General features: G+C 35.7%; 1 protein-coding gene across 7 annotated transcripts in view; it reads right to left on the bottom strand.

Annotated features, from left to right (window-relative positions):
* Positions 1-21,025, bottom strand: part of Mapk10 (mitogen-activated protein kinase 10) — a 302,698-nt gene that overhangs the window by 33,895 nt on the left and 247,778 nt on the right. For all 7 annotated transcript variants that reach the window (XM_004661592.2, XM_004661594.2, XM_004661591.2 and 4 more), the window contains 2 exons: positions 19,386-19,568; positions 13,968-14,092 (listed from right to left, as the gene is read on the bottom strand). In XM_004661592.2, the coding sequence (XP_004661649.1) occupies positions 13,968-14,092; positions 19,386-19,568 (308 nt within the window). The remainder of the gene's footprint in view (positions 1-13,967; positions 14,093-19,385; positions 19,569-21,025) is intronic.

The raw sequence follows: 21,025 nt of genomic DNA, 5'->3' as shown, positions 1-21,025 counted from the left end.
ATGGTTATAAAGGGACAAACTTTAGGTACTTAAGATAGAGCAGTGCCCACAAAGAATCAATGTATTCCCCCCCCTCTGAAATCTTTAATTGTAATTTATGAAGCCAGCAATAAAATAATTCATTATATCACAATCAAATGATAATAGTGGAAATGAAAAAGGATTAAGAGGCTAGAAGCAATAGAATGTTCCCCTAGGTAGGATAAATAGGGAAGAGTGTTTGGGGAAGGAAGGTGGCATCTGAGCCTATCTACATGGAGTAATAGAAGAAGCCTGTAGATATCTAGGAGGAAGAATGTACAGGCAGAAGGAACATTTCTAAAGGACTCAAAGGAGGAGCTTGTTTGCCATCATCATAGAAACCCAGGAGGCCAGAGTCCTTGAGGAGACTGGAAAGGGGCAAGCACAGACAATGACACCAGAGATGTAGACTGGCGTCCAATCAAGCAGAAAAATGTTTTTGTTTTTGTTTTTTTTTTCAAATAGCAGTGATGAAAACAAATTGGGAACTGGAGAGATAGCCTAGTAGTTCAGACACTTGCCTGAAAAGCCTAATGACCAAGTTCTATTCCTCAGTGCCCACGTAAAGCCAGATGCACAAGGTGGTGCATGTGTCTGGAGCCCATTTGCAATGGCTGGTGGCCCTGGTATGCCCATTCTGTCTATCTCTCTTCTCTTTCTTTGTATCTCTCATTGCTTGAAAATGAATAAATATTTACAAAAACAAATTGGTTCATTTTTTCCAGCACCTACTCACTTAATCAGAAATATAAAATGAAACAGAAATTAGCAAAGTATGAAGATTTTCCTTTGGAGTGTGTGTCAAGCATTATGTGTGTTCATACTCAAATGATGAGTTACAATATAAACCACCTTTCTTAGAATGGCTGTGATAACATTTGGAGCAGCACTAAGCTTGAGTTTTATAAGGCATAAAGAATACTTGAAGTTTCTTAATAAATATGGTGGGAAGCCATTGGAAGGCATCTGAGAAATTTTATGACCCATCCCACAACGAGCGGGTGCTCACTAGAAGCATAGCAAAGTTGAAGGACTGGAGCTGAGAAGATTGCTTAGAGGTTAAAGATGCTTGCTTGCAAAGTCTACCAGCCTGGGTTTAATTCTCAAGCTACCACGTAAGCTTGACACAAAAAGCGATGCAAGCTTCTGGTGTTTGCAATGGCAAGAAGCCCCGACGCACCAATCCTTCCCTTCCCTACCCCCCACCACACACGTGCAAATAAATAAGTAAAATATTTTTCAAATATTTATTGAGGAGAACCATGCTTCTCTGGAGTATTTTATGAGGCTCAAGCAAGATGGGGTATGAGAAAGGACATCATAAACCCTAGAGCAGTCATAAACTCTCAGCACACTACCAGGGAGGAGATTTCAAGTGGTGTGTCCTGGTCACACAGTGTGCAGCAGCCACTGCTCTCACTGACTCTGCATGGCTGCCTTTCTGCAATGAAGGAAATTACAGCAATAGAGTTTGAAGAAGTAGAGAGAGAAAAAATGTAGCACAATGTTTGATGTGATAATGGCATGTAAAAGAATCTCAAGGAAAAGAGTTAATTTACAATTCTTGAAAGAAACACTTGGTGTTGGAGAACCTTCTTTCCACAGACTGAAGAACAAGTCAGCCTCTAAAGCAAACCAGTTTTAGGTGAAGGATCAATGCTGCTCACACAGAGACTGCAGAGGCCACAGAGCAACACATATAATCACACATAGATAGTCACAAAACAGAAGTGAAATGATAAGAGACAAAGGATGTTTGGTACTCTTTGTATCAATACCTGAATCAATAGCAAGACATCCCAGAGGTGTTAACCTCAGGAAATCACACTCCTCCAGCTAGCAGAGATGTGGAGCAGCAGGATATGAATCCAGAGTGATAAAAAAACACATTAACGGAATAAGAAGTCTATTAAGAAAAACTGATATGAACACCCTTGACTATCATTAGGAGAGCAGTATCGTATTTTAAATTAAACTTTAATAACTTGAAAATTCCAAAATATATAGTAATTTGAAAAACACAAATATGTTCATCCCAGTCTTTAATTTTTCCTGATCTATTATTGTTTTCTCTGAAAAAGGTTAGAATATGACATAAAGGTTCTGGATAAATAAACAGTTTTAATAAGATATAGAGGCTTCTTTAGATCTACTAATAACTGGACTTTAGAGCTGCATGGATTCAGCATATCTGACATCTTATTCAGAAACATGTATGTACTACTTTAAAAACACAAGATGATTTTCAGAAAAGTACAGATGTTATGGCTATTCTAACTTTATTTCCATCCTGAATGCCCTCATTACATAAATTATTAAAACATCTTTGTGACATGAGTTTTGCTTTTAAAAAGTTATGGTGACATAATGAGATGAGCCCTGGATCAGAACCTCTGATTTTAGATGTGGGGTTCTGTGAAATCAGATTAATACTCTGTAAAGTTGGAACAATGGTAGCCAGACATAGTGATGGGCTTCTTTTGGCTGGATTAAAGGAGAATAGTAGTTTTGATGGAAAATTAAATAAAATGATCAGTATGAAAATAATTTAAAAGGGTGATTAGTTCAATTAATACTTCTGAGTATCTTGGAAAAACAATCATATAAGTAATGTAAATGTAAGTGAATGACAAAACTTAGCTCCTCAATTCACCCCTAAATCAATAATTTCTAGGGTAAGCTCTTCCTTTTAAACAATACATTTCATTCTAGTGGATTTTCTTCAAATAGACTATGCCTTTTCATCCAATAATGAGCTATTATAAAGATGAATTCAGAAAGAAAACAGCTCTAATTGAGCTTTTTAGTTAATATGCTAGAACAATAAGGAATATTCATTCTTCTTATGTTTTATAGATTAAAAAGTAAGATTTTAAACATCTAATTATATCCATAAAGCACCTGTCTAATAATGCCATACATTTTCAAAGTTAATTGAGCGCTTTCACACATTTTTTCTCCTAAAACATTATTTGATAGGACACTTTGTGGGTGAGATTAGTCATGACAAATTAAACTACCCAAATCATTTCTGACCCTTTCATTCTTACTGCCACTAAGGTCCCTTATTCATCATCTCTTATCTCAACCACTTCCCTAGCTTCCTAACTGGTCTTTCTGTTAATATTCATTGTTGCATTAATCAGAACATAACAGGGTCTGCCAGAAACACAAATCCTATTATGGTGTACTCTGATTAAAATCCCTATAGTTGGGGTGGTGAGATGGCTGAGCCAGTGATGTGCTTGCCCAGTGTGAGCAACTAATTGGGGATTCCCAGAATGGCCACTTATAATCCCAGCATTTGGGAAGTGGAGATGGGATTTCCAGGGCAAACTGGCTAGCTAGATTAGCCAAGGTGGTGAGCTGCAGGTTCCAATGCGTGATAAATCAGGTAGAGAGCAATCCAGGAAGACACTGACCATCAACCTCCAGCCTCTACAGATGTGTGCACACACATGCATGTGTGCAAACACACCCAGGTGCCAGCTTATACATAAACATGCTCCCTTACACATCTGAGCATGCACATATACATGCATTTACATGTGAAAGGTATCCCTGCAGTTCTTCCTCCAGACTTTAGCAAGTGCACTTTTGGGACATGGCCTGATGCTGCTTTCTAAGATAGTTTCTGCTTTCAGGCTCAGCTACATTTCTCAACACATCCGTACTGCTCACATCTAACTAACCCACAGTTCTTCAAAGAACTTCACACTTCTTCACTCATCTTGGAACAAGCTTTTTCTTTGCCTATAAGATACTATCTTACAAACTTTCATTTGCCTACCTTCCACCCATCACTTTGGTCCCAGTTGAGATGTTTCTTCCTCCTGAAACCTTTCTGTATACCAAAGAATGGATGGTACATTATCCCTTTGAGCTGGTGTACCACCTTTAATTCCTTATCCACACAATTTATCAGAGTGTTTATAGCCCCTTGTTTCCATAGCTACCAATTTACCATAGAAATAGAAAGCACATTTTTATTAGATATAATTAACTTTTCTTTGCCCTGTTTGACCAAAATGCAATTTTCATTTAGGTAAATGAATCAAGTGAATCTAAACAAGGTAACAAGGTGGCAAGGTATCATATGACCATGAGTCCTGGTCTTCTGCTACTTCCTGTGAATGGCTTCCAATGTTTCTTCCTGTCTCCCTGTGTCATGAGTGTGGTCTTCACACTCTATAGCTCTTGGCCCTCTCCCACTGCCTAGATCCCCTTTGTTTAAGAAAGCAAGAATATATTCAATCAGCATTTAAACTAACTTTTTACAAGCCAAGTTTGTTTCAGTTAAAGCCAAGTCCTCCATTTGTGAGGGAACTTCTCAGTATTTAATTACTTCACTCTAGGGCATATTTTAATGACATTTATCTAGAAATAAGACCTTCTGTGATTCAATGGAAATCTCAAAGCAATGGAACAAGGAGTATGACCAAGCCTGCTTGACCAAGCCTGCTTCACATAAAGAAGTGATGACAGATTGCTATAAAATAAAACAGTATTCTACCCCTCATGTCATAAAACATCACCAGCGTTGTTTACTGCTGAACTAAGACCAAAATGTAGTAGATATTTGTAGCTATTGAAACACTATTTTTTTTTTCTTTTAGGAAAACATATTTTTGTTGTATAGATCTTTCACTTCCTTGGTTAACGTTATTCCAAGGTATTTTATTTATTTATTTTTTGCTATTGAAAATGGGACCACGTCCCTTATTTCTTTCTCTGTATCTTTGTCATTTGCATATAGAAATGCTACTGATTTTTGTGCATTGATTTTGTATCCTGCTACTTTGCTATAGGAGCTAATCACCTTTAGGAGTTTGAGGATGGAGTCTCTCGGGTCTCTTACATATACAATCATGTCATCAGCAAATAGAGCTAACTTAACTTCTTCCTTTCCTAAATGTATCCCTTTTATTTCCTTCTCCTGTCTTATTGCTTGAGCTAGGACTTCCAGTACTATATTGAAAAGCAGAGGTGAGAGAGGACAACCCTGTCTTGTTCCTGATCTTAATGGGAATTCCTCCAGTCTCTCTCCATTAAGTATTATTTGGGCCTTCAGAGCTTTGTATATTGCCTTTATTATGTTAAGATATGAACCAACCATGCCAATTCTCTCCAATGTTTTGATCATGAAGTGATGTTGTATCTTGTCAAAGGCCTTTTCTGTATCTATCAAGATGATCATGTGGTTTTTATGTTTAACCTTGTTTATGTGGTGTAGTACATTGACAGATTTCTGTATGTTGAACCACCCCTGTGTTTCTGGGATGAATCCCACTTGGTCAAGGTGGATAATGCTTTTGATGTGTTGTTGGATTCAGTTTGTAAGGATTTTGTTCAGGATCTTTGCATCTAAGTTCATTAGGGAAATAGGCTGGTAGTTTTCTTTTCTTGTGGCATCTCTGCCTGGTTTTGGAACTAGGGTGATACTAGCTTCATAAAAGGAGTTGGGTAGCTTTCCCTGTTCTTCAATTGTGTGGCATAGTTTTAGGAAGATTGGAAAACATGGAAGGCGTTTGATTTACATAATACAAATAAACACATAAATCAAATTCTTTCTGGAACTAGAAACTAGGGAGTTTCTTTTACTAGGAAAAAATGCTTTTTGTGGACAACAAATTCCATTCTCTTTTGCAAGATTTTGTGGGCCACTGTTCTCAAAAATGCCCCTGTGAGACTCACATTAAACCTATAGCAAGTTATGGAAGAGATATTTATTATTCTTTTGACTGCCTTGCCATTAGGAAGGAGCATAATAATTTTATTCTAGTACATACTCTGGGAAAGACCATAAACTTTTAATAGACTTATAAAAGGAAGTATAACCTTTTCAATATTCTGCCTTATCTATGGGTGAATCCATATTCTATTCTCCTCACACACAGCAGATGCCCCAGGCTCTAGGCAATGGCTCTACACTGGGGAAGAATGTTCAGATCCAGCCTTTCCCTAACTCCAAAGGTTACCATTACTTAAGACTCAGCAGAAAATCCTGTCGTTCTTGCTTCTGATCCCTCCCTCAGTTCTTCTCACTTCTAGTCTATAGACTTTGGTCTTCCTGCAGATCAGAAGACATTGTCACTTCATCTCTATGGTTTTCATTTGTTACCTTTAAAAAGTCAACTTAGGGATGGAGAGAAGGCTTAGTGGTTAAGGAGTTTGCCTGGGAAGCCTAAGGACCCTGACTCTCTAGCACCCATGTAAGCAAGATGCATAAGGGGATGCATGCATCTGGAGCACATTTGCAGTGACTAGAAGTCCTGGCACACCCATTCTGTCTCTATCTGCCCCCTCGCTGTCTTTCTCTCTCAAAATAAATTTTAAAAAACTTTTGTAAAGTCAACATAAGCATATTTTAGTATTTAATAACTTTCCACATGGTCACATATATTCATTTCAGCGTCATTAGAGGTTATCCTTTCCAGTTATTTCCCCATCTCTCCTAGAATGCCCCTTTGTGATTGAATATACTTGAAGCTGTATTTTGGTTGTACTCACTATGTCAGAAACTAGGCACTAGGGCATAAAGAAGCATTTGTATCCTCAAGAAGCCTTACAGCATTATAATGTCACTTTCACAGTGGTTTTGACATTACCCTTTTGGTGGACTGTTCTAGAGCATCAATCTCCTAAAATGGAGATTTGAAGCATTATTATTTTGGAGGAGAAAAAAAGTTATCTTCCTCATGAATATCCCATTCATTTCATAAAATTTATAAAATCTCTTTAAGATTCACAACACTGATCCTAGGATACTGCTCCTGCTCCTTGCATGGGACAGTCCACTTCAATCTGTCATTGGAGTGTTTGTTTGGCCTAACTGATAAATAAATTGCTTAAACTCTTTGTCTCTTGCTTGAATTCTTTCTTACAAGGAAAGAACAAAGAGACAGACCCCTTGGCATGTCTGTAACAAATAGGTAACTGGGACAGGAAAGTATCATCATTTTTGAAGCCCACTAAACATAACGTTTTTCTAATTAACAGGTTCTTTGGGAAAAAAAAATGAGAATTAAGCATGAGAGAGAGGGGTGTAGTTCAATTATAAAGAGACCGATATGGTAAAGGTCCTGAATTTGATCCCCTGACTGAAAAACTGAAGAAAATAAATAAACAAATGTAAAGACATTCCAAAAAAAAAAAAAAAACAACAAAAAACAGATGAAGTATATAAGCTCTGTTCCCAGGAAGATGCACATACATAATTACATACATGTAATTTCAGGATGATTTTCAGAAGTCCGCAGAAATTCATCCAATTACCCTAAAGGAGATTCTAGGAAGCTCAGGGCTCAGCTGTGACTCCACAGGGCAGGGAAGTAGGTGCCTTATTTACATGCCTTGAGCTCAGACCACTGGCAGCAGGGTAGGATGGCAGTGACCATCTCTATGTTGAACAGCACAGGATAGACATGCTACCCTTGGGAAAATATCCTGTTAAAAACTTTACCATATATGCATCATATCTCAACATAAAAAGGGGTGGAAATGTCCCAAGCAGCAAATCCATTTAGAAACTTACACAGAACAACCCACCAAATCAACATTCTCCTTGGAATGGAAACTAATGTGGCCTTAAACGTCAGAGTTTATACATGATGACTGGTGTGTGGGCCTTGCAGGAAATCTGAGTGCAGACTTGATTAGTCAACAGGTCAGGTAGTTGTTAAGAATGAACGCTTCAGCCATCCCAGCTTTAGACAGTCAATCCCTGATAGGTTCAGCAGACTCTCAAGAAGCTCCCAAGCACTGGAATTTAAATCAAAATCAAGCTTTCTCTTCAGCAAATAGAAAATGCTGCACTTCAGGGTAAGGCACTTCATTATGAGGTAAGTACATACGCCACTTGTAAGTCATATGCAAAAGTAGCCCCTAAAAGCAGGTGGCTAAATCTATCCACAGCAAACATTGTGACAAGCTGGCACCAAACTAATGCATGGCATCAAAGCAATCCAAATAGGACTCAAAAATGTCACTACTCAACAAATGAGACACCGGGCATGCAGAAAGCACTAAACTTGTATTTTCTCTAAAATGCAATTAATTAGTAAATTGCTCGTATTTGTTGTTGAGAGAATACATCAGCAAGAACAGATGGAAATTTTAAAATTCTGCAAATGGCAAATATTAGTTATTGCAGACACTGATTTAACTTTACCCAAGCAAATGAGAACTGCAAAATACAAACTGCTCTTTCTATAATTAAATGTGCGATTAAATTCATATTCATGGTAGCTCATGTCTCCTCCTACATATTTCTAAATTTATATAAATTCTATGTCTAACAAACCTACTTAGAGTTCAGCTCTATACTGAAAAGGTCTTCGATAACAGACCAGTGGCATTGAGCTAGTTCTTGAATTAAGCCTGCCGCAGTGCTGCTCTAGCATTTTCACAGTACAATGCACATGAAATCACAATTCTCAAAGAGGCAGGCCTTGTGTTAGGACAGATGGAGAGAACAGCTGAGAGAGAGGGAGGGAGAGAGAAAGAGAGAGAGAGAGAGAGACTCGGTCAACTTATTAGCACTAAGAGAATAGAACAAGCCGTATTGAAAAGAATTTGTGGGAACATTTAGTCTGAAAAACAGAATTTAAATGATGAAGAAAAGAGCGAATAATGAAGCATCACTTCACAGTACTTCTCAGAAACTTCTCTCTCCCCTAGTAACAAGAGGTCCTTCATGGCCTGCACACATATTGTGATAGGAACATGAAAGATGACTGATTTTCACATTTAGCACCCATAACAAGTATTATAAAATACTACAAGACTGTACCATAAGCAGTGAAATATAACAGGTAATTATTCTCTCCCTCAGTCTTCACTGGGTAAGTTTGCCCTACTTGTGAAAATGTAAAATGGGATTTAGATATAATTTGCATAAAATTCAAAAAATCATCTGAGAAACCTTTATAAAAATAATTCTCCTCATTAAAACTTCAAATGGGATTTTAAGCCAGCAAAATATTGATGTGCCTTTTCCATTTGCAGTGATATGTCCAGTTTTAAATATAAAAGAAAAATCTTCATAAATTTCCCAAATGACACCCAATGTAATAAATATGATTCAATGGTGCTAAAGAAAAAGGAAGGGCCGGGCATGGTGTCACACGCCTTTAATCACAGGCAGAGGTAGGAAGATCGCCATGAGTTCGAGGCCACTCTGAGACTCCATAGTGAATTCCAGGTCAGCCTGGGCTGGAGTGAGAACCTACTAGAAAAAAAGAAAGAAAGAAAGAAAGAAAGAAAGAAAGAAAGAAAGGAAGGAAGGAAGGAAGGAAGGAAGGAAGGAAGGAAGGAAGGAAGGAAGGAAGGAAGGAAGAAAGGAAGGAAGAAAGAAAGAAAAGGAAAAATAAGGGTTTTATAAAGGGTTTTTTTTTAACATAATAAGATTTGGTGCATGGATAAGACTTCAAGAAGCAAATAATTAAACTCAAGATTATTCTCAGAGAGACTAAAACTGAAAAATCCTCTTTCCTTCTTATGAAAAGGGACATGGCTTTGTCTAACCCGGTGATATTAAGAGATACTAATTTTCTTTCATTTCAGTGATGTTTTTTTTCTTCTTTAATAAAAATTATCAAACTTAACCAAAAGTCCTTAGAGATCTTGTTTCATGGTTTACATTTGCTAAATATTTGATCAGTGTTTGAGAGTTGCTATTAGATTTTATGTAATAAACTTCATGTGCAGACTGCTTTCTTCTCAGAACACTAATAAATAAATACAAATAATTTCTATCAACTGTCTTAGGCATGTCACTGCATTATGTGATGGAAATCGGGAAAGGAATTTCAGAATTTGAGATGGATGAATTATTCATAAGCTTTCTTGATGATGTGCCATAACCTTTTGATATTGCTCACCAAAGGAAAATGCCAATTATACAGACTTTAATCCCACTCTCCCAGTGGGAGACAGTCTGTACAGAAAGCTATTTTCATTTATAACTCATTTAAAGCTTATTTTCCAGAGACTTAATGTCTAACACACAGTACTGAACTCAGACTCATTGGTTCAATGTCAATATCATAAATTATTTGAAGAAAAAAATATATATACATATCTCAGTGGTTTATTACCCAAAAAAGTAGACAACTACTGATAAACTGTTTAATATTATATACATTAAATTCATATTTTCATAGCTCATATTTTTACTTGTGATTCCTAAGTTTTGCATATTGATTTAGTACAATATACTCATAATTTACATATTTAAAAGCCTATTGTTTACAATGTTTACTTAGGAGATTTATTATGGCTTTTGAAGTATTTGACAACAAGCAGACAACAAGCTAAGCCTTAGTTAATGAAGGTTTAAAAGAGTATAAAAAAATTCATGAAGTTTAGTACGGCAAGAAACATTCATAATCAAATGACATTAGTTTTCAAGAGAATTAAATGTAAACAGTGAGTGAGAATACTTTCTTAGCACCACCCTCAAGTGTTTGAGATTTGTTGGAAGAGTCCAGATAGTTGAGACTTACAGGTTAGTCTTTAAGATAAATATTTAGTCTCCCAAAATCAAATGGAATGTAATAGCTTTAGGATTCTTTGGTTACTTAGTAATAATCTGTGTGTTTCAGTTACCAACAAATGGTCAGATCATTTTTCATATTCAGAGCCAAACAGCTCCTTAGGAAACATAGCTAGAGATAGATGAACATAACCTGTGAGTTACAATTTGCAACAGCTGACGCACCTCTGGTTGAGGGCTGGGTGTTTCTCATTGCAGAGTAACTACAGCTGATTAACACTGGAAGGGAATGAGTTATGACAGATTTTCCTTTCATTCAGAAATAATATACTAAACAAGACAAATAATGAAATTAGATAATTCATATTTGAAAGATGCTCTCCAGCAGATCATAGTTTATCAATCATTTCCATTTGACAAGAACAAGAATCCATTGGCTAGTAACTGAGTTGAATCCTAATGAAGAGAGGGAATGTGTTTATGTGTGTTCGTTCTTTTCGTTTGCTTGTTTGTTCGTTTCTTTGTTTCTGTTTTAAGGCAGTGAGTGGTCTGGTACTCACTCTGTGTGGATGCTATTCTACAATTCTGAGCAATTCTCCCACCTCAGCTACCTGACTCTTAAAATCACATGCATATGCTATCATGCCTGGATTTGTTCTCTGTTTTTAAATCTAGTACTAAATCATAATTATTTATGTTATGAAGAGACACAACAGTTGGGTATAACTAACTGAATCAATGAACAAAAACCAAGGTGCTAACAAATACTCAAAGCCTATGCAAATATTTCTGTAGGAATTGGATAAAAAACAAAAAACGATGAGGAGTGGAAAGAGACCAAAAAAAGGAAGTGTAAAAATATGAGTAACAAGAATGACAAGTACTTTCATACCTACTTAACGACAGAACACAAAGGATAAAGAATCACCATCACCGGGCTAAAGGAAAACAGCCAAGTCCTCTCACTCCCCTTACTCAGAGTCGATGTGCCTAAAGAAAGGTCTTTCTGTGTATATTTCAGACAGCTGCCCGTTCAGGCTTTGTTCTTACTGATGCAACCTCTGCAATATATTTCAGAGCACAATAAATTTCCTCACCCTCAGATCAGGATTCACTGCAACATTTGTAAATGAAAGAGTTCATACATGTACAGCCAATGACCTCAGTTGAAAAGCCAGCTATTTGCTTGTTGCTCTCTGTCCTAACAGCTGCCTTAACCAGATCCTTGGGCTATAGCAGATATTTCTCTTTAACTTCATATGTGCTGTCTTGTTCCTATCCATGCCCCAGCATGGCAATATTGAAATCACTGAAGAAAAAGCTCTAAGAATCTTTTTTAAAATTTATTTTTATTAGTTATGGACATACTTCGTATGTAAACACCACATGTTGGTACCATCCTTTCCCTCAACCTTGTCCCATTACTGAAGGGGACCTCCTCTTTGGAGATGTAGACCACCCCCATTGGGGAATGTGGGTCATGCATTCTGGGGGTGCAGCAGTCAGCTGGAGGGGAGAGGCAATGTCTCTGTACATAATGTCCGAACTTGTGGTTCTTACAATCTTTCTGCCCCCTCTTCCAAAAAATTCCCTGAGCCATGTTGGTTGTGTTTTAAGTTCTAGGAATCTTTTTATACTACAGCTTTTTTAAATAAAATGCTAACATAAACTTAAAAACTCATTGATATTATTCTAATATGCTGCTATAGAGCCTAAGCAACTGCATCTTTTATAGGCAGTATAATTACAAGTAAATTATATATGCAGACTTTATGACTCCAATTAAACTATAGGTCACAATCTATTAAAAACAGATTACACACATTAAATTAGATCTAAGAAAAAATAAATATGCCACAGGATTAGAATTTCAAACTAAATGAGCACCAACCATTGCAAATAATTTGTGTCTAGTATACGTTTTTATAAAGATAACCTAAATTTTTTTGAATTTCATCAGAAAACAATTCATATTACTTAATTTTATAAATATAAATATTTTTCTTCTGTTTTATTCTCCTCTATGAACATCCTTATCATTATTTCCAACACATAACAAATTATAATAAAAGAGGCTATATTTGAATTAAATGATAAAAAAGAAACACAAAAATATTTAAATTGAGTATTTGTTTGTAACAATCAGATCACATGGCTAAACTCAATTTGAAACAAATTGAGATGTTAGCATCATTTTAAAACTGCGCAAAAAACAAAGCTTAAGAAAATGTCACACAGGGTGGTGACTTCTGCTTTCTATATTTAGTAGAGTCAGGGATGATGTGTTTCCCTGGAGCTTTGAATGCTTAATGCTCTTGCTTCTGGGGTGAGGAATGAAGAAATGAGAATTAGGAGAGTTTGAATGAAGCAGAGGAACAGAAACGGGAACAGAAAGCAAGGCTATCTTCAAGTATGAATGCCTTGGGACACAGAGAAGAGTAAAAGTAAAGGTACATGAAACAGAAGATGAGAACCAATGCAAACATGAATATGAATGTATAATGATGACATAATATAGCACTGGTATTCTAAGAATTTGCGGAAATGCTGCCTTTATGGAGTAAGGCAACATTGATAGTACAAACATTTACAGGAAGAAAAAAAAAAAAAAAAAACTCCTGTTTCATTTTAGGATACACCAGGATAAAACAATTTCCTTTGTCAAGCTAAGCTGTGGCCTCTCCCTTCAAAGGGAAGATGGAAAAGAGATTGGACATAAGTTACTAAGTGACTGAAAAATATTTTGAAAATAATGTTATGCCTCTTAGAAAATTCTTAAAGTATGTCTGCATTTAAGATGGGGAGACATACTGTGCAATGTAATTTAGAATCAACCTTTAAAATAATATCCTCACTGAACCACTCACTTTTCCACACCCAATTCATAAAAATTTAATGTCACCAATGTTCTAGCAAAGGTTTTTCCTTGAAATATTTTTAAGTACCACATGATGTTAAAATCAGTTGTGTCGTGAAGGCAACAGAAACAAGTTAAATTATCATATACCTCCCTCAACACCCTGGAGAAGATCTTAGTGTGAAAATTTTACTAAAATAAATGGTAGTCTGTCATGGGCTTCTAAATGTTGTGCTAAGTGATCCTTGTCATGGGAAGTCCTGAAATTGTTGCTGTTCGGTTATCTTGACAGTTGTAATCCTGTGGCATATTTAATTTTTCTTTACACCTAATTTAACGTGTGTAATCTATTTTTTTAAAGAATTGTAACCTGTAGTTTAATTGGAGTCATAGTGCAAAAGAAATGCGTGTAAAACATTAGTTGAGGAAAAATAACTGATAGAAGATACAAGAGGTGAGTTTTTTTTTTTTTTTTTTTGAGTTAGGGATTTTCTAAAGGTCCTTGATGTGTTCTGGGGTCGAGTTCTACCCACTTTTCACCATGTGTTATGGTTTGTTTCCCACAGGAGGAAAGTAAAATGAGCTGTGCCCTACCGCTTCCACTTCAGCAGGGTCGTACCACACGTTGATATACGGATGCTGTAAGGCGTCATCCACTGATATCCTTTTTGCTGGGTCAATCACAAGCATCTTTGATAACAAGTCCCTGGCTTGGCTGGCTGAAACAAGAAAAACCAAAAGATTTTTATTTTGACAATGGAACTTGTTGGATGGGAAGGAAACTAAGAAAACAGTTAGATTCTTAATCCACTGAAATAATAAATGTATTTTATATAACTTTTTTTTATGACTCAAGGCCTAAGGCATTATTTAGGAGGCTCTTAAGGGATTGCATGCTATGAGTACATAAAAAATGATTTTTACTTGGATTTCTAAGTAATATTGATCCCTCATAACATGTATAAGCAAGGCAATCTGCTTTGGTAACCTGTAAACACATAGGCTACATGGGATAATGTGCATGGAAAATGCACAATGTTTGAGGCACCTGCAAAAATGCATGGTGCAATCACCCTGTCTCAATGCTCTCATCCATGCCATGGGAATATCAGATTATGAGCAGAATCCAAATTGAATTAAGAGCTAATGGAGTCCCAATTTCATATATGTGTTAAATACCGTCTGAAGAGTACCTATGGGGAAAAATTACATTATTCAACTACTGAATTTCATTTTAGCATTCTGTGATAATCATTGTAAATGAATATAATCATGATTCAATAAAATCAAATAATCAGTGTTTGTTAAAGCCCAATGCTACACTTGATAGTAATGAAAATTTTGGATTATGTACAAATTGCCATGTGAGTATTATGGTTGGAGGTGGCATTACTTTCACCAATATATGTTGATAATAAGTGTATTTATTTGCTAACACTATTTACTGAAGGCACATTAAGTTTTAGTTCTAACCCCACCCCCCAAAAAAATTCAAATTTGCCCAGTTTAGTGGTGCACACCTTTAATTCCAGCACTAAGGAGACAGAGGTAGGAGGAGCTCTGTGGGTTCAAGGCTACCCTGAGACTATATAGTAAATACCAGATCAGCTTGAGAGAGAGACCCTACTTCAAAAAATCTAAACAAACAAACAAACAAAAAAGATGAAATTTTGGCTGGCAAGGTGAGATGTCTCAACAGTAAAGGAGTTTGCCTGCAAAGTCTAATGACCAGCCAGGGTTCGATTCCATAGTACAGACATAATGCAGGATACTCAATGTGGTACATTCATTCGTGGTGGCTAGCTGCCCTGGCACACCCATATTCTCTCTCTCTCTCTTTCTCTCTCTCTTTCACTTGCTAAGATATGAAATTTAATATAAGTTAAAATTTTAACAAGAATAAATAACATTTTAAGTTGTTTTTTAATTATTTATTTGTGTACATGTGTATATGTCTTTGTGTTTATGAGTGTGGGCACTTGAGGTCATTCAGAGGACAACACTTGGGGCTGTACTGGCCAGTCCACCTCATTTGGAGGCCTGGTTTTCTGGATCCCACTCAGCTATTATTATTTTTGCTGTACTCAGAGAGCATCTGGGAAGTCTTTGAGTCTGCCTTCCCTCTCACCAGCAGAGAGCTGAGGTTACAGAAGCTCACCATGGCTTTTGGCATTTTATCTGGGGTCTGAGGATTGAACTTGGGTACTCAAGCATAAGCAGCAAGAGCTTGATCTACTTACCCACCTCCCTACCCCAAAGAGTAAGTAACATCTTGAACCAATGTTGTCACTGAATTGAACAGAATATTCACTTTGTTCCAAATGCTTGGTAAAACTTCTAGTTGACAAGATAAACTTCAGTAGGTTTAACAATTTGAACTATTTCTAATCAATGACAATATATTGGAATAAGTGACATCACAAAATGGTGGATAGACATACTACTGTGAAGGGATAATATAGCTCTTCTATCTAAATATCCATAATTTTAATTTTTGTTTTTTGTTTTTTGAGGTAGGGTCTCACTCTACCTCAGGCTGACCTGGAATTCAGTATGTAATCTCAGTCGAGCCTTGAACTCTCATTGATTCTCCTACTGATGCCTCCCAAGTGCTGGGATTAAGGGCGTGAGCCAACACACCCAGGTAAATATCCATGATTTTAAAGTCTCAATATGTTTTATCCTATTTTTAAGACATCAGGTATATGCTGCTATAGATTCAAATGTTTTGATAGTGCAATAAAACACTTGCAGAAAGCTAATGTTATTAATTAAAATACTTTTAGAAAAAAAATGAAAAAATGTCATCAAAATGGAATCCATGGGCAGGAACAGTTTTTATGTTAACAAATCTTCAGATTAAGGCAACTAGGTTAATTGCAAAAATTTGGATGTAATTGGAAATGAAAATCAGAAAATATCAACTGCTCTTACAAGTTAGAAGTGATCGCTATGATTATTGGTATTTTTTTGTGTGTTGTTCATTTTTTACATCTTTTAACTATTAGATGATCATTTATTTTTTCATAATTTTGACAATACTACAATGGAAGCATAGTAAACTATTTTCACTTAACTCTTAAGTATTATCTTTATGTTTCAATAAATACATCTTATAACATTGTGTAGTAATATGAAAATCACTATAAAATTAGATTTTTAAAGACTTTTTATTGACTTTTTCTGGTAAACACAATCATCTCAATTGATTAGACTTATTTCCAAATAAAACCTTGAAGCTCACAAGAAAATATTCATAAACTAATTCAAATTTCAATATTTTTCATTACCAATGGTTCCCTCATAGTTTAATAGGTCTGTGGGTTTATTTCATTGCTTCAAAGAGATCTAATTTGTAAGAGATGTTGCATCCAGATTCATGTGACCCACACCCATATATTTTCCTCTCAAGCTCATAGAGTGTTCTTATATTAGAAACAGCAGGAAAGGGCTATAGAGATGAATTGACAGTTAAGGCACTTGCCTGCAAAGCCTAAGGACCCAGGTTCAATTCAGTACCCACGAAGGCTAGATGCACATGGTGGCACATGTGTCTGAAGTTCATTTGCAGTGACCAGAGGCCCTGGTGAAACTGTTCTCTCATTCTATCTATCTATCTATCTATCTATCTATCTATCTATCTATCTATCTATCTATCTACCTCTTTCTCTCAAATGTCTAAATAAAATATGTTAAAAAGAAAAAGAGCAGGGAAGGCAAGAAGGCTATCATTCATCAGTCAAGGCATGAGCTATGCTAATACCAAAACATGTTATCAAAAAGGAATATTCAATAACATGTAGGTAACAAAAGGACAAAAGGTTTGAATCTGTGTCTTTCATTTTCAGGAATTTTTTTTCCTAAATACTTTCAGAACTAATTTTTCCTTTGGTTATTTGTATATTGTGATATTGTAATGTCAATTTTATATTAGTATTTGTCATATACATGTTAAGTAATTAACCATTTACAAAATGATTTCATTAGAGGTTCCAGTTAAAACTTAAACTCATGAAAGTTAAAATTTATTATGAAGTGTCATTTCTACTTTATAGTTTTCTAAAATTATTTTTAAATCATTCAATGGTTTAGCCAGGGCTTTGTTGACATACAGTTCTTCAGAAGAAGGAATTATTGTCGCCTAATAATTACCAACATGTAAAAATAAATTCTAGAATATGTCTCTTCTTGAAGTTTTAGGTCTTTTCCAATCTTCCTATAGGCCATGATGATAACTGGAAAATTTATTGTATTGTCACTCAGAAAATATAAAGACAACAGCAGAAGGAAGAGTTTAAACTGTGTCACTATAGAACACAAAAATATTTTTGAACATTTTAAATCCCCTGGATAAAAAAAAAAGTTGAGAAGAAACTATCTGGGAAAACAGTTATTTAGGTTGGGATTCACTTTCACAAGTAAGTGTTCTACCTTCTTACTTTTTTGATAATATGTAAATATTTTAAGTTTAATTATTATTATATTAATAGTTATTTCATGCTTATTAAGAACTATTTAGTACTTAACAAAACATTATGTCAATTAATCTCCCCAAAACACTGTCCCATCATCTGTTACAATGAATGCGTTGGCTTGATTCAGGTGTCACCCATAAACTTAGATGTCCTGAAGCTATGTTCCCAGGTGATCTATATTTGGGAATTAACGCCTCCTGGAGGGAGTGATTTGTTGGGGGTGGGCTTATGGGTGTTATAGCCAGTTTCCCCTTGCCAGTGTTTGGCATACTCTCCTGATGCTATTGTCCACCTTATGTTGGCCAGGGGATGATGTCCACCCTCTGCTCATGTCATCGCTTTCCCCTGCCATCATGGAGCTTCCCCTTGAGCTCGTAAGCCAAAATAAACCTCTTTTTCCCAGAAGCTGCTCTTTGTTGGGTGATTTCTACCAGCAATGCGAACCGGACTGCAAGAATGAGTAAGGAAAAATTAGACAAGTTGTCCAGGGACACACAGATTTTAAGGCACAGAAACAGAATCTGAATCTGAAGGTCAGGGTCAGATTTATTTCAAAATCAGGTTCTGAGGAATGTCTTCAGTTGTAATTAGAAATATAATAAATATTATCTTATATTCAATGCCTTGCCAAATTTATTTCATGTCTGCAAATAAAACTGGCATTATTATGTCAACTTAGTGAGACACTGAGATTTATTCAACTAATACTATAAACACAGTGATAGAAAGAATTATTTTGTTTTCATTTTACACATTTACCTTAGCACATGTATGTAATATGTGTGGTGTATTTGTATGTGCAGTGTATATGCATGTGTGCATATACATGCACATTGTGCACACTCATGTTAAAGCCAAAACCAGGAAAGAGCATCAGTTGTCCTGCTCCATCATTCTCCCTTATTTCCTTGAGACAGGGTATCTCACAGATCCTGAACCTTATTGTTTAGCAGCCAGATTGTCTGACCTAGTGAGTCCTAGTGATCTAATCCTCTTGACTCCACCCACCTCAGACATGAGGATACAGACATATATGACCACAGCTGGCTTTTTGTGTGTATCAGGGACTGATCTCAGGTCCTCAGGTTGGGCAGCAAGGGGTCTCACTCACTGAGCCATCTCCCTAACCCCAAGAATGCAAGTGCTTATCTTATAACTGAAAACAAATTGCTGAAGCAAAATCTCATTTACTACTCTAAAGAGAAAAAAAATGGTGGTTAGGCACTCCATGAAATACTAATAAAAGAAATTTGGACACTGCTTCTATAATATTTTATAACTGAAAATGTCTGTTGAAAATAATATTTCTTGGTTAAAAAAAGATTGAAACAATGTTTTCAGAGTACTTTACATTAGTCCTTAAAATTTACATTTCAAAAAGTAATTTTAAGATTCTAAGTAAGCCACCATGAAATGGTGAATCTACACCTTTTAAGAAATGCCTCTTCTTGAATCAGGTTAAAGAAATCATGTGTGTCACATGCTTGCTTAGTTTAGCCGCCACACACTGGTTCTCAAGTTGTCTCCTGGAACATACCTTTTAGTTTATTGTGCTCAGAGTCTGCTGGGAAGAGGGAATCAGGAAAGAGCTTGGGGAAGGTGAGTCCTGCATACTTGGGCCGATTCTCCACATAGTTTCTTACGGTGGGTTGCAATTTCTTCATGAATTCTGGACATGGTGTTCCTAGTTGCTCAATTACTTTGTTCCACTGGTCAATATCTGAGAATTAAATGGTTAAGGGAAAAAGAAGTGCAGCCAACTAGCTCTTCCCTTTCAATAATCAGGAGACTAATTCTTGGCAGAGTCATGAACCATCATCAATGCTACTAGTAGGATTATAATAAGCAACATAGGGCAAAAATACAAGACCAGATTTTTCAAACACAGAATCCTCCCACAAATTCTCAATAACTTTGGAATTTTGGAGAACTAGCATTATTTAGCCAAAAACAGGATTATGGAATGTTTTGGGGGTTATAAAAACAATAAAGTAATGCAAATAACACAAAAAAAATCTTGAATTGAGATTTACTTCTATATAAAAATGTGATTTAGAATAAAATATATCATAATACATCACAGGAAATTGTCTCTGGTTCATAGAGAGATACAACTATTCAAATAATGCAAGAAGAGTATCACATTTGATGGGGAGGTTAGCTATTTTGTTTGTTTGTTTGTTTCTTGAGGCAGGGTTTCACTCTAGCCCAAGCTGACCTAGAACTTACTCTGTAAACTTAAGCTGGTCTCAAGCTCACAGGGATCCTCCTACCTCAGTTTTCCAAGTGCTGGGACTAAGGGGACACCCCATCATGACAAGCTTATAAGGTCTTATTGAAATGAAATTTTATATTATCTTGTTATTTAGGATTAACAATGCCTCATAACATTCTTACTTGAAGTTACCTCAAAAAATATATTTCAAAATAGGAAGTATACAAATGTTTTAAATAACATTTATATTTTTTTCTTCCTTTTCTAAAAATTGGGAAATTTCACCAGTAATTAATGTTTTTAATTATATGTATTACATTTGGATTCATTATAATTATATTTTGTTTTGTTGTTGATTTTTTAAAATTCATAAGTAAGAATTGCAAAATTTATGTTTACATTGTGAAGTTTCAATGCATATATACACATGTGTATAATGTTAAAATAAAAAACATTATATATTTTCAGTAAAAACAATTGCAATTTAGATACTCTAGATGTTTTTAAATGTAAAGAACATTATTATTGTCTACACTTACCCAATGGGTAATAAAATGTCATATCTGTCTACCTGTAACTTAGAATCCATTTATGAAGCTATTTCCCACCCTCTTACTCTCCCCAGCCTTAGGTAACTGATTCAGATTCTCTTTTCTACTTCTCACTTATTTTTCATATGTCAGAGCTTTGAGAATGATAAATACCAGCAAAGTAAGCTCTGAGAACCAGGTGAAAGTACCTGATTTCAAAAAATGAGACAGGCCTTGAGAAATTCCAACACCGTAGCCAGGGATCTCTGCCACGTTTGTATTCTACCACAACTATAGCCTTTCATGTTAATTCATTCTACAAAAGTAACGTATGGCTCTTCCAGGACCCTTGTCATTATAATTAACAGAGGCTTGTAAAGTCTTAATTTTTAACTATTCAACAAATAAACCAAAAAAAAAAAGATTACTTGT

The sequence above is a fragment of the Jaculus jaculus genome, chromosome 2 (genome assembly GCF_020740685.1).
Source record: "Jaculus jaculus isolate mJacJac1 chromosome 2, mJacJac1.mat.Y.cur, whole genome shotgun sequence".
In the NCBI taxonomy this organism is placed as follows: Eukaryota; Metazoa; Chordata; class Mammalia; order Rodentia; family Dipodidae; genus Jaculus; species Jaculus jaculus.
The sequence above is the reverse complement of the archived record's forward strand: the minus strand, read 5'-3'. Positions and strand labels throughout refer to the sequence as shown.